General features: G+C 41.4%; 2 protein-coding genes and 1 long non-coding RNA gene across 6 annotated transcripts; 1 reads left to right on the top strand and 2 right to left on the bottom strand.

The window, feature by feature from the left end:
• Positions 1-2,700: 2,700 nt before the first annotated feature.
• On the top strand, positions 2,701-5,670 carry LOC117141892 (retinaldehyde-binding protein 1). Its single transcript, XM_033305593.1, has 4 exons — positions 2,701-2,810; positions 3,000-3,275; positions 4,650-5,111; positions 5,341-5,670. Exons 2-4 carry the CDS (start codon positions 3,036-3,038, stop codon positions 5,521-5,523), a joined length of 885 nt encoding a protein of 294 aa, XP_033161484.1. The 5' UTR covers positions 2,701-2,810; positions 3,000-3,035; the 3' UTR covers positions 5,524-5,670.
• Positions 5,671-5,895: 225 nt separating this feature from the next.
• Positions 5,896-9,286, bottom strand: LOC117141873 (dihydrolipoyllysine-residue acetyltransferase component of pyruvate dehydrogenase complex, mitochondrial). Of its 3 annotated transcripts, none has more exons than XM_033305571.1 (7): positions 8,892-9,286; positions 7,979-8,148; positions 7,532-7,918; positions 7,116-7,285; positions 6,705-7,053; positions 6,538-6,640; positions 5,896-6,479 (listed from the first exon to the last, which is right to left on the bottom strand). In XM_033305571.1, exons 1-7 carry the CDS (start codon positions 9,050-9,052, stop codon positions 6,350-6,352), a joined length of 1,470 nt encoding a protein of 489 aa, XP_033161462.1. In that variant the 5' UTR covers positions 9,053-9,286; the 3' UTR covers positions 5,896-6,349. The 3 variants fall into 3 exon arrangements, with proteins under 3 accessions (XP_033161462.1, XP_033161471.1, XP_033161454.1); XM_033305580.1 differs by having other exon boundaries at positions 7,601-7,918; positions 8,892-9,285; XM_033305563.1 differs by having other exon boundaries at positions 7,116-7,333; positions 8,892-9,284.
• Positions 9,287-10,263: 977 nt separating this feature from the next.
• LOC117150698 lies at positions 10,264-12,450 on the bottom strand. Of its 2 annotated transcripts, none has more exons than XR_004460774.1 (2): positions 11,206-12,450; positions 10,264-11,067 (listed from the first exon to the last, which is right to left on the bottom strand). It is a non-coding gene; the product is annotated as an uncharacterized LOC117150698 (long non-coding RNA). The 2 variants fall into 2 exon arrangements; XR_004460775.1 differs by having other exon boundaries at positions 11,349-12,450.
• Positions 12,451-13,183: the final 733 nt, after the last annotated feature.

Raw genomic sequence — 13,183 nt, 5'->3', positions numbered from 1 at the left:
CGAGATTATTCATCTATGGTTTTCCCTCGTAAATATTTTCTCAATGCCAATATTTCATCACAGATGACACACATTTGTTGGCTTTAGTTGCACATTGTCGTTGTATCACTTCCGACGTCAGCTTTTACTGGAGGATCAAAGTCGAACTGGGGAATCAGCTCGACATATGCCTGATTGGTAAACTTCGTCCGGTTCAGAATATGAGTTCGGGTAAGACATCGATCAATCGTATGCTCTATTAAATTATTGCACTTTGAGCAGGTGGTTTTGCAATAATTAAACGTATCTGGTGAGCAACTGCAAGCTCACCTGCGAAGCCAGCTGATTTTCTTCAGATGTTTAAAGTTCAAATTAAACCTTCTTACCCTCATTATTTAAAAACATGTGTCAAGAATAGGTATGCATTATCTTAAACTTATCGCCTAAGGTATTAAGTGTTCTCCGCTGGGGACTTTCAGTTATCAACGGATGCCATGGCTTACGCATTATTATTCAATAGTTATCGCGATTAACAATCCCTATCGGTGAATCTCAAAGATTAAAGTCTTGGATTGTGACTATGCTATTTAAACACGATTCGGTGGGCATACCTAATCTGAATAGGGTTCGATATTAGCCAATAAATCTCCAATTTGAAAATCTAGCTTTCGCCTTATTATTTAAGACTCATTTTGGCAAAATTAGGGCTTAATAAAACTAAATTTACGATACACTAAATCTGTTGAATTTAAAATTAAGTTATGGTTTTCAAAATCATCTCAGAAGTTGTTTGAAATTGTACAAAAACATATTCCTAAAAAAATATTGTAATCTGTATTTTAAATTCTATACTTAAAAATGATTTGTCACTGCATAAAATTCGATATAAGCTATTTCCCAACACTGAGGAACTCGAGATAAGTTTGTTGATCGAATCTTTTGAATGTTTTTCGTGGGCAAATAAAAGTGTCAATCGAACCTGCACACTCCAAACAAGTTTCTCAATCTTTTGAACGCATTTAAATGCTCATCAACAAAACGCAAAACAGAAGCTCAATAATCCAGCTGATGCAGCACCAATGGCAGTATCAATAACTTAGTAACAAATAAGTGAAAACAATAACAAATACATGTGCTTGAAAACAAAGAAAGAACAGCGAAAATAGTAGCGGGTTGACGACTACGTTGAGCTTCGACAACAAATCGTATCAGAAGTGAAGACTTTGCCCTATGACTACACTATATGGCAGTTGTAGAAAACAGTGCTCTTATACATATATACAGTGTTTTACCGAAAACATGAACTAGTCAGAACACAAAGTTTTCCAATAATATTATACATTTTCTTTAAGGTTTTGATTTAATTGATATATATTAATAATATTTAACAAAGAACCAAAAATATTCTATAAACAAATTATCTTGTTGTCGAGCGTTCACTGTACTTGTATATGAAAGAACACGTATAAGTCGATATTACCAAAGGGGTTTTGTGTTTGGAACATGAATTTCAAAACAAAGACCCGATCACGTACCAATAATAACAATATGGAATGTAGCAACAAAAGCGGCTAACAATGATAACGGCTCGCTATTCGCGATCAGCGATCCGATTCAATGCCCCGAAGGTGTGAAAAGACGAAGATCCAACCCCCACCACCCACCACCCACCATCTACCAACCACCCACCGTGGATTTGGCAATAAAAACAATATTTCTCAGTAAAACAAACCGAAAGAGAAAGACTATCGGCGCTAGCAGCGCTGCCAGTGATAAGGATTATGAGCTGTGATTAGAATGGTTGGCACTTCTTTTTCCAGTAGAACATGAAACATTCGATAATAGCCCTGGAAGCAGAATATTTTTGGGGAGCTGTTATCACTCAAGAATTCCGCGTTGGACTTTAGTCGAAAGTAGTTTGCATACCCTGTAAAAATAGAACAGTTAAGGGTTAATATGGTTGATGTGGAGCCAGACATTCAATGTCTTAATAATATATCTTACAATATTTGAGTATTGATTAGTAATAAATATCTAAAGACCAGCCGATATAATTTTAAGTTGGCATAGAACATAAAAGGTAAGACATTATCTAGTTATCTTACATTCCAGCCGTTGTACTAGCTATAGGGTATCTCAAAGCAATATTATTCGCATTATCTTAATGCCTTACAGGTATTATGACAGGCACTATAAAACAGTGCGCTGTTTCCGCTGTCAATAGGCTGGTTCAACCATTTTTTCGTTGCTAATTGATATTTATGCTTTTTTTGTACAAATTTGTCTTTTTTATTACGTGCCCCAGACGCTGAGTTTGCGAAGTGGAGTGTAGCAAGGGTAAGTTCGAGGTAAAGGTAATTTAAACTAAGGTTCATGATGCCGGGCGCGTGTAAACATCACGATCAATGACGAAATTAACCAAAATTTGGAACGGAGTCGAAAGTCGGATTTCAGGCCTAGACGACGGGGGTTCAATGGAGATGCCGGAGGGTTAAAGGCGTAAGGTGATTGACAGCCGGATTGGTGACCTTTTTTTTCTGATTATTGTTGTTATTTCTTTATTTCGCCCAGCGCCATTAGTCTGAAAGATAAGGAACGAAAATGGAAGTCGACTCAAGACGACTGCGATCGCCTCTGCCACGGCGTGCTTTATCATCGACGTCGACGTCGAAGCTGTCGTTCGGCTGATATATAATATAGAAGTTAACTCACAAGGGTTTCCAAAGGCGAACCGAATTTCAGTTGACTCGAATCGCACGAGTCGCGAGGAAGCAAAACTAAAGAACGCTGAAAAACCCTCAATAAGTGAAAATCGTTTGACTTCGCCTTAGGTAAATACAAGTACAAAGAAAAAAACAAAAAACCAACCATTTCTAACCCAAATGATCGGGCAAGATTGTTCAAACAAATCGATCCGAAAGTGCTGGTGCCAAATTACCTCACATTAAGTTGCAATTTTCGCTGGCAATCAGTGATCAGGAAAACTAACACAGAACGCATTTCTCGAATCCAACACGCAGGCCCCGACACATAAAAAACAAAAACCAAGCGACATAATGGCTGCCACCGATATCGCCGAGGAGGCCTTCCACTTGCGCCTGGGCTATCTGAAGCCGGAGACCGTGGAAATCGCCCGTGTGGAACTCCGCGAAACCGAAGAAGTCAAGGCGGAGGCCATCCTCAAGCTACGGGAGCTGCTCAAGGCCACGCCGGAGCTGAACTACAAGGATGACGACGCCTTCCTCACAGTCTTCCTGCGCGCCTGCCACTTTTATCCCGAGGGAGCCCTGGAAAAGGTGCGTACCATGAAAGCATTTCGCGTGCCAGTGATAATGCAAAGCTAAGTGTCAGCAATGCAGGTGGCTCTATTTCTTGTGCCTTCACTTTCCATTTTAACTTCTTAATGTTTAATGATTAACTTAAAATTTCATGTTTCAATTAATTTTTAACTATTTACTTCCCTAATACATAATGCAATATAACCAAACGTTTAGTTCTGAAGATTAATCAATTACAAAATGAATAGAAATTCCCATTTAAAGACGTATCAGTATTTTTTAAAGTAATATAAACATAGTCCTCTTTAGGTACCATGATGATAAAAAAAAGAAACAGGAATATCCAAAATGTGCAAGTAATATTCAATTCATAATACTAATAATCGCTTAACATTACACAGCACTGTGAAAATCATCTGAAGCTTCAATCAAATCGCAAGCATATACTATGTATAATATGAATTGAACGCCTTAGAAACACAATTCAATGGCTTTTGCTTATCAATGCCGGCAACACAAGTGTCTCCGTGTATTTGTTTCAACATTTGAGGATTATCAAATGTATGGAACTTCTCGAACAGGCCTTATCGCCAGCAAACATCAGTCAACCAGAGCTATTGAAATGGGGTCTATAACCGAAGTTCAAACAAGTGCACTAGATAGTGGGGGAATAAGAGCTATAAGAAAATCAGTTTTGTAAAATCCAATTTGCATCAGCTTATAACATATCTTACATAATAATAATGATTAAGCAGTTGCATAAAAACTTCCCCAGAAAATGGCGAACTCATTTATAGTCTAGGTAAAGTAATATATGGGATATTGTAAAAGAAGCAACATGCGATCTGAAATAAAACCCAACAACATGATCATTTCCAGCACCCGTCTGCTGATAACTTATTGCTTTTGAACTCGCTGACCGGCAAAGAAAACCCTGATAAGCGCAGTCGATTTCGATCCGATCGGATTCACTTTGTGCAATGACTTTTAGCAGAATGACTGAATCGGGCCATAAAAATCGAATGTTCGCCATTTTAAATTTATCACCATAGGAAGCCGCATAACTTATATGGGCATTTTATAGTGCTGGCCAATGGTCAATACCTTATCAATTATGGATTTAATCTAGCCATGTCACACCTGCCAACAGATGAAGCTCAATGACTAGTTCCGTGAGAAGTAAGCGTCATCGGTTCAAAGATTTATAGAGGCAATTGCTCTGTTTATAATGTGTACCCTATAAAATAACAAAAATATAAAGTTTTCCATTAGCTACACGAGTAGCATGATAAGCTAAATTAAGTTGGTTGCTTAGACTACATTTTTATCCTCACATAAAATACTTCAATTTAAGTTTGCTAAAGTCTTGACTAATTTAAAAATGACTTTCAGATGAAAACCACAGCGAGCTTCCGCAAGGAGTACGCCTCTTTGGTCCGAGGACTCCTGGTCGAGCAGGTTAAGGAGAAATTCGTGAAGGGCAGTGTGATCAATGTGCTCAAGAACTGCGACCAGAAGGGTCGTCGTGTGCTCATCGTGAACTGTGGCAAGCTCTGGGATCCCAGCGATATTACCAGCGATGAGATGTTCCGCATGCTCTACATGGTGCATCTTGCCGCCCAGCTGGAGGAGGAGACCCAGGTGAGGGGCGTGGTCTGCATCATGGACTTCGAGGGACTGTCGATGAAGCAGGTGAAGGCTCTGTCGCCGAGCTTCTCGAAACGATTGCTCACATTCATCCAGGAGGCGATGCCCCTTCGCATGAAGGAGGTGCACTTCGTGAAGCAGCCGTTCATCTTCAACATGGTTTGGTCGCTCTTCAAGCCCTTCGTCAAGCAAAAGCTGAACAGTAGGGTAAGTAAACTTGTACTTACTCATATTTTGTCCTGCCCTCAAAAGTAGGCTACAATTTCTTTTTATGGAATGAATGTAATGTAAAATACCTGATTCTTACAATCAATTAATGTCCTTAAAGAATACAACCAATGAAAATAACCAACTGGCGCAAACTACATCATTTCCCCCTCCTTTTAAATTAATATTAATAACAATATATACTCATTGAATAATTTTCTTTCAACAGATGCACTTCCACGGCAGTGACATGAAGTCGTTGCAGAAGTTCCTCGACCCCTCCGTCCTGCCCGCCAACTACAAGGGTACTCTGCCCGCGATCGACTACGGCGGCGTCGAGTGGTTCCCCGCTCTGGAGCAGCAGGCCCAGTATGTGGCCGAGTGGAGCCAACTGGGCCCTGCCCAGTGGTGATTGCCCCATTTCAATACCGCACTGACATTCACATCCTACTGACATTAGCTTAACTTTATGCTTGTAAATACTTTCAACATGTGTTTGCTTAGTTCGTAACATTTTGGCAATAAACTAGTTACATAATACTATAAACCACGGAAAAAATGTATATTATCTTTCGACTGGGTGTTGAGAACATTAAATTTGAGCTGACCTCATGGGATGATAAAAGTAAAATAGAATTCTGTTAGTTGCAACAAAAGTTACTTTCTAGAAAGCTTAAAAGTTGAAGTATGCAACATAACATTCTAAATGCCTCCAATCGTGGTTAAATTCAGGCTAGGCTCACCCAGAAAACCCCCACTGTAATTAAAATAAAAGTCAATTTTATTTAAGAATTGGCTAGTTCATGTGAGTGTTTTGGGTTTATTCAACGCGTCTTTGGACTTTCAACTACTTCCATTTTCATTCTCGATCATGATCAACATATGCGAACAAAGCACACAAAACGTTTTGCATATCAAACGGAAATTTACAGCTCGGTGAGTGGGTTAATTCGAATATCATTCAAGTATTTTGTGTACTCTTTCTACAATCATGGCAACGACGGTGACCATCATTAACTACATCAATAATAATTACACAATTTAATTTCTATATATATATATAGGTGACCGATGAGTTAAATCCAATTTAAAACTTTACATATGTGACACCGATTAGAATCCACATATTCACATATTGCATGTCGACTGAAACTCCTCGCTTAAAGAGAGGATGCTAAATTTGTTATCCTTTTTGTTTTCGTTGGAGTCTCTAAATGTGATGGGTCGTTTCTTTCCGCTTACAATACCATATTGGAAGGATCCTCCATGTAGTCGCGGAAGTGCTGCAGCCACCTGGCAGCAACAGCACCATCCACAACACGATGATCAGCACTCAGGGTGACCGTCAGCATGTTGACCTCCTTGAAGCTGCATAGAAAAGTAGATTATATTAGTTGGTGTGCTATTCTCCATATTTGAAACTTACCCCTTTAGACTGTCGGGATCAGCAACCAACTGCTTCGTTGTGGTGCCAATGGCAAGGATGCACGATTGAGGAGGGTTGATGACAGCGGCAAACTGGGTCACACCTGTGGTAGGATAACGCATTAATTAGCAAATTGAGAAGAGGCTTTATATTTGTATTGCCCATACCAAACATGCCCAGATTAGAAACCGAGATGGTGCCACCCTGGAATTCGTGGGGCTGCAGTTTGTTGTCGCGCGCCTTGGCTGCAAGAGCCTTGACATCCTTGGAGATCTCCAGGACTCCCTTGCGGTCGGCATTGAAGACAATCGGGGTAATCAGACCCTTATCTGTGGAGACAGCAACAGAAACGTCGACGTCGTCGTACTTGCGGATTACTGTGTCCATCCAGGCGGAGTTCGCTTCGGGAACCCTAAGACTGGCGATGGCCACGGCCTTGATAATAAAGTCGTTCACAGAGACGCGGGCACCCTGCTTCTCGTACTTCTTGTTCACCTTCGCGCGGAACTTCAGGAGCTGTAATCATTTTATTTAAATTACATTTTTATTTGGAAGGAAATATTTTCGTGATTACCCACCTTATCCACTTGGCATTGCACAGTGACGTAGTAGTGAGGCAGTTGGGTCTTTGACTCCAGCAGGCGTTTGGCAATCACTGCGCGCATGTTGGTCACCGGGATGTCCTCGTAGCGCGTTCCAGCTGCCTTGGCAGGTGCCGCAGCAGCTGGCTTGGCTGCTGGTTTCTGGCCTGCAAGATCACCAGATTTAATTGAGCCATGGACTCCACTGCCCTTGCCTGCACACAAAAGCCGCGGATTAGTAACGGAACAATTGGACAAAGGGCGCTATATGAAAAGGTGTACGTTTGGATAGTGTATATGAGAGATTTTGTCATCTGTAACGAATGATGATGATGGGTTTTAGTCAGGTGATGCATGCATTGCGAAATGGGACAGGATGTGTGTAAGTGTGGCATCAGTTAGGATTAAACAACCTTGTAGACGCAGCTGTTGTGCCTCGGCTAGTCGCTTGGCCATGGGACTGGCATACACACGGCCCGTACCTGCTGCAGCTGGAGCAGCGGCGGGAGCTGGTGGGGGCGCAGCGGCAACTGGAGCTGCGGCGGGTGGTGGTGGCGGTGCTGCTGCTGCTGCTGGTGCTGGAGCTGCTGCCGGAGCAGCTGGTGCTGCGGCGGCACCGTCGTCCTTGAAGTTCGCGAAGGCAGCTACGCTGCCTTGGTCCGGCACGATAATGCACAGCAGCTGGCCCACGGGAACGTCCTTGGTGCCGCCCTGGATGAGAATCTTAGCCAGAAAGCCCTCCTCGGGTGTCTCAAAGCCCATGGTGGCCTTGTCCGTCTCAATCTCGCACAGCAGGTCACCTGAAATCAAGGTGTCATAAATTTGATCCTGGGATTCTGTTATTTTGGTAGCGTACGTACCTTCGTTGAGCTTATCGCCCTCCTTCTTCTCCCAGCTGACAATCGATCCGCGCTCCATAGTGGGTGAAAGCGCGGGCAGTGGCACCCTGATGTGTTCCGGAAGGTTTGCATAGGCACGGGCGAAGTTATAGCTCCATGTGACCGGTGACTGCCTAGTGTTAAGTTTCGACCTGCGCGATATTCAAACAAAACTAGTTTAGTTTCAAGTTCGTTTTTTAAAGTGGATTGCATTGGGTTGTATCCACTATTAGGAAACACAATAATTCTTCATAAATTATTAATTTGGTAATATTGCATAAATGGTATAGGCGTATTACTTGCAATATAAGTATACATATAGAATCCTTGGAAACTTTTTTTACTTCTGATTCTTAACGGTGTAACTTTTGTATTACCTGTTATAATTACAAATTGACCTGACCATGTTAATGAAAGCATTTTGGATGGGTTAATTTATGGACGCTCGATCAGCTGTTAGTTTGTTGTTGTTTACGTACCCACACTCCTGTACTATCTACACATTTAGTCGTTCAATCGCCCACTCGTCAGATGTAAACAATGGAACCCAAAAAGAGCGACCCATTAAATCATTAGACGGAATTTTCCAGCTTATCAGCCAGCCGAAACACTATCACGCATCATGCGATATAGGGAAGCGTGTATTCGACCTTGGCCATAAACCAAATCAGCAGTGGAGCACGCACCACACACGCAAATCGCATGGGTATGTGTGTGTGTGTGTGTTTTTGGGGAATAAGAGATGGATGCTAAATAGTTGGACACGAGACTGTCAATCATCGCCCCCCGCATGTCCCACATAATCCCGCTGCAGTATACGCATTTTGCAATATTACACAACCATTTCTAACCTCAACGCAAGCGGGGAGAATTGGGGATATTGGGGGATCTTTACCTGATGCTCTGGAGATTCCGGGAGTTGATCAGCTGGCTGCTGAGGGCGCGCACTACCACATTTCCCGTCGATCGGCGGACATAGGTGGCGTTATTCGATCGCAGGAGCACGGAGCGAAGGGCCCCAAGTTCGTTTCGTGTTGTTGCAAGGGAGCGCAGCATATTCGTCCTTTATCGTTGGTCTGCCTGGGGAATCCTAATCCAAGTGATGTGGCAACGCGCGTTGGTGAAGTGGATCTAACGGCGGCGCGTCTTTCGGAATTTTGACAAGCGAATCGAGTCGAAAAACGGCAAAGTCGAGAATTTACAAAATTATGCCGATAACCTTACGGAGGTCAGTGTGAACGCAGACGGAACGCCAAAAAATGTACAAGCGGTATTCAATATACCGAAACATACCAGCTATTTTTTTAGCGGGTCAGCGAATTTATTTTAAAAAAAATGTACACGAAATGCTTGACAGAGGTATCAAGGTGTTTTGAAAGGAGATACCCCTGAATGATATTTTTTCATATGAACCATATGAAGAAAGTTGTAGTTAAAATATTCGGCTGAATTCATATTTTCATTTCCGTTTTATATTCAATGGATTGTCTTAAAAAGTAACGATTCTAAAATAATGTTCTAATTTTCCAATTGGAAATTTGGCTTTTTTTAGAGCGTCTGGTCACACTCTTTTCGTGTTTGTAGGCATTCGATAGTTTTTTATGCTCCATGCACACTATTCACTAATTACGAAAATGCTTTTAAATAAAAGATTAGTATAAATGTAGCTCATATTAAGATAATGTTTTTGTATATGTAATTCAATTAATTAACTTTCTTATTTATAATATTTTCAGAAATTATATACGCAAATAAAATGTCATTATAGATGATGAACGGTTTGTTATTATTTATTTCGGAGCATAAACAATCTATTTTTATACCAAAGCCCACAACCTGTTTGGAAATTTGAGGAGCTTGCATGGAAAAGAATATAAAGCTGGACGACTAAATAAATCAGACAATATATTTTCGAAATGTTTTCAAGTCGCATGAACAGATGGTATTTTCGTTTCATTCAATTAAATATGATGCTTATAACAATAATCATTTTTTGTTGTTCCCTACGTAAAATATATGATCCCAATTAAGGTAAAGTAACACATACATATTTCAAGAAGCCATAATTTTATTTGTAACGAACAGCTCGTAAGTTTTATTGAAGGAAAACTGAATAAAAAGAGTACTTTAATATTTTACTAATCTTCAAATTAGGCAATCCGTTGAACACTTGTATCGGTCGCTTTCGTATGCAAATCGCCTCATATTGAGTGTACTTCAACATGTGCCGGGTTACGAGACACACCAGAGCACCTGATGAAGTACAATAGACATGGGAGACAGTTGATACACATGGGATTTCTGGCGAGGACTCGCCTGCGAGCATTTGGCTTATTTATATGGCGAAGATGGAGATATATGTCTGCCACCACGCGCGCTACTTCAGGTACCTGACTGTATATAAAAAACCAGCCCCGGTCACTGATTAGCGCGCAAGGTAGGAGACTTTTCAGTCGGGGGAACATCATCATATATAACGAGTAGGAGCTGCGGCTGGAGTTGAAGATGTAGATATAAAGCCAGGCCAGACCAAGCCCAGTCAGGTTTCTTTTTCAGCATTTGCAGTTCTGAGACAGATGTTTGGCCGCCGCCTGGCAACAAAACTGCATCAGCGAATGTCGACCCCCTTCTGGGGAGGGGGTCACGGGAGGCGACCTTGTGCCTGGTATTAGGTCTCCGTCGCTTTGGGGTTAACGATCTTTGTGAGCTTGGTAGTTGTACGCGTTGATGATGATGACGCCATGCGAATTTTATGCAATAACAATGCCAAAATTAGTCATATGAGAGCAGAAAACTGAAACCAGGGGCGTATTTAGATTCAAATTGCGGGGTTTTCACTTAGTAGTCTTCCATTCGTCAAGTGCTGAAAATTGTGTATTAATTTGGTTTGATTGTCAAGGGTTTTACCAACTATTTCGGAGCGTAGTACTGGCCCCCTGGTTGCGCCACTGGAGTGCTAATGACCACATAGGACGTGACGTCATCCGTCGGCGAATTATTACATTTCATTCAGCAAATTCTCTTTTCTTGCGCTTCGTCCGGCAGACCCTTGATATTCTATATTTGAAACGCTGTAAAGAGACAAGCAAAAGAAATGAAAGCCAAAGAAGACGCAATAAAAGTGAGCATAAAAATGGGAGAAAAAAAAGAACCGGCGTTTTAAGCTCTCTCTCTCTATAGCCTTCTCTTTCTCTCCCACTGTTACTAACCGCATATACGTGCGTGATCGCACACACACTCTCGCACACAGGCACACAATTCAGCTGAGACACACACGTGCCTACCATACATTCGCGAATTCTCTCAAAGCTGTGTGGGTATTTAAATTTTTGCAAAAGTATTTTTTAACTACCTTTTCGGCTGGCTTCTTTTTTTACAACACGCCTCATAAACCTGCGATCGCAAACAGCTTTGGACTGTGAATAATGGCGAATTTCTGCGGTACAGACGGATTTATATATATGTACATATATTTTTGTATATATGTGCAGTACATAAATGAGCAGCCATTGCTTGGGTGGGGCATTCCTAACCTCAAAAACCGACTGTCTTCGCTTGTGTATGTGTCTGTTTGTATGTGTATGCCTGTGTGGTTGTCTCCTCGCTCTTCTCTTTTTTTTATTCAGCAAAAATGCAGCACATGCTTTTTCCTAGCCAAGCCATCGTTTTTTGTTGTTGCCCTTAACCCTGAGCGACGAAAAAATGAAGAAAAATTGAAGTTCCTCATAAAAATTCGATAATACACTCACACACGCGCACAATGAGCTTTGTCTGGGTTAAAAAAAATCTAAAATTAATATTTGAGCGACAAAAAGTTCCCCAAAAAAAGCTACGTCTGTATGGGTTGGTTATATGGAAATATGTAGAATCATGTGGTCACCATTTGCGTCATTTTTTTCTCGTAGTGTAGCGAAAAAAGCTGCCTTGTGATATCAAAATGCTAAAAATAAACCTCGTTCTTCTTTCCGGCCATCTCTTTTAAGAGTTCTTTCACGTTCTTTGATTCCTGGTGGTAGAAAAACCTAGAAGCTCCAGAAACCACGTTGATGTATCGCTTTCTCTGTCGCTCGAATTTCACAATATGTTTCAGTTCCGTTTTGCGATTTTTTGTCTTTCTTCTTTGCGACTGAAAACTTCCGTTGCATTTTCCTTGGCTTTGCCTCTCACACACGAACGCATCACACACACACGCACACCAACACGCGCGTTAACTATTTTTCTGCGAATTATTTCTTTTTCTTTTGTGGCTCACTCTCTTTTCTCCTACGTTGTTGTCTCCCATTTGGTGCGAAACGAACGACTGTGCCAAAGCCCAGACACTGTCTGGCCTTTTATTTTATATGGCCGGGCCGATTCGATTCCGATTTTCCTGCCCACAGAGATAGAGATAAACCGAAAATCGGCAAAAGGCCAGAGTGGCGAAAGCTGCGAAGTGAGCGAACCGCGTTTGCCGGCTGTTGGCGATCAAATGCTGAATGTCGGCGGCAAATCAAGAGCCAAATGCGCGAATTTTATTCGCAGACGTCGACGTCGGCATCGGCGTCGGCAGCGGCAGTGTTGCCGTTTCTCTCGCACAGTGGCGCCACCGCCGAAAAAGGGGGCACTAAAAGGGGGCGACACTCCGCCGAGACGTTTCTGCTGCTGCTGCTTCCTGCTTCCTCTTCCTACCTACATTCACATACACTCACACAGCCACGTGCAGGGGAAATGCATATGGGAATATGGGGGTACAGTGGGCACTCGGTACATTAGATTTATATTTTACAATATACGAATTATTATTAAAGAAAACAAAACAATTAATTGAAAAGTCATAAAATATGTTTGAAAAAGAAATGGCTTAGTTCTTCTTTAATCTTTAATTTATTATTGCGGGTTTTAACTAGGAATTCTTATTTCAGTGTTTTTGGGATTCTTGACTTTAGAAGCCAACTAATATAAGCTTTAAAGAATATCCACTGTATATACATTCCCCAGCTTTCATTCGAGCTCCTTTGTTATAAAACTGCACCACCATAAAACATACTGCAACAAAAAGCTATGCACAGTGGGCTGACAAAAAAAGAACGTTTTGAAGGTCTTGTAAAATAATTCATAGTGATCATTACAGTAATGAACAACATAGATGTTTACAAAAATTAGAATAACCGACTTTATGGTAAATTTTTCCGTTTTTCGAGTTCTAGG

This window comes from Drosophila mauritiana, chromosome 2L (genome assembly GCF_004382145.1).
Source record: "Drosophila mauritiana strain mau12 chromosome 2L, ASM438214v1, whole genome shotgun sequence".
Taxonomy (NCBI): Eukaryota; Metazoa; Arthropoda; class Insecta; order Diptera; family Drosophilidae; genus Drosophila; species Drosophila mauritiana.
Note: the sequence above shows the minus strand (reverse complement) of the source record. Positions and strands in the feature narration are given on the sequence as shown.

Coding starts and splice junctions, on each gene's coding strand:
- LOC117141892 (XM_033305593.1), top strand. CDS start 3,036: ATGGCTGCCACCGATATCGCCGAGGAGGCCTTCCACTTGCGCCTGGGC. Junction 3,276..4,649: donor CCGAGGGAGCCCTGGAAAAG/GTGCGTACCATG, acceptor AATGACTTTCAG/ATGAAAACCACAGCGAGCTT. Junction 5,112..5,340: donor AGCAAAAGCTGAACAGTAGG/GTAAGTAAACTT, acceptor TTCTTTCAACAG/ATGCACTTCCACGGCAGTGA.
- LOC117141873 (XM_033305563.1), bottom strand. CDS start 9,052: ATGCTGCGCTCCCTTGCAACAACACGAAACGAACTTGGGGCCCTTCGC. Junction 7,334..7,531: donor ACAACAGCTGCGTCTACAAG/GTTGTTTAATCC, acceptor TTTTGTGTGCAG/GCAAGGGCAGTGGAGTCCAT. Junction 7,054..7,115: donor TGCAATGCCAAGTGGATAAG/GTGGGTAATCAC, acceptor AAATGATTACAG/CTCCTGAAGTTCCGCGCGAA.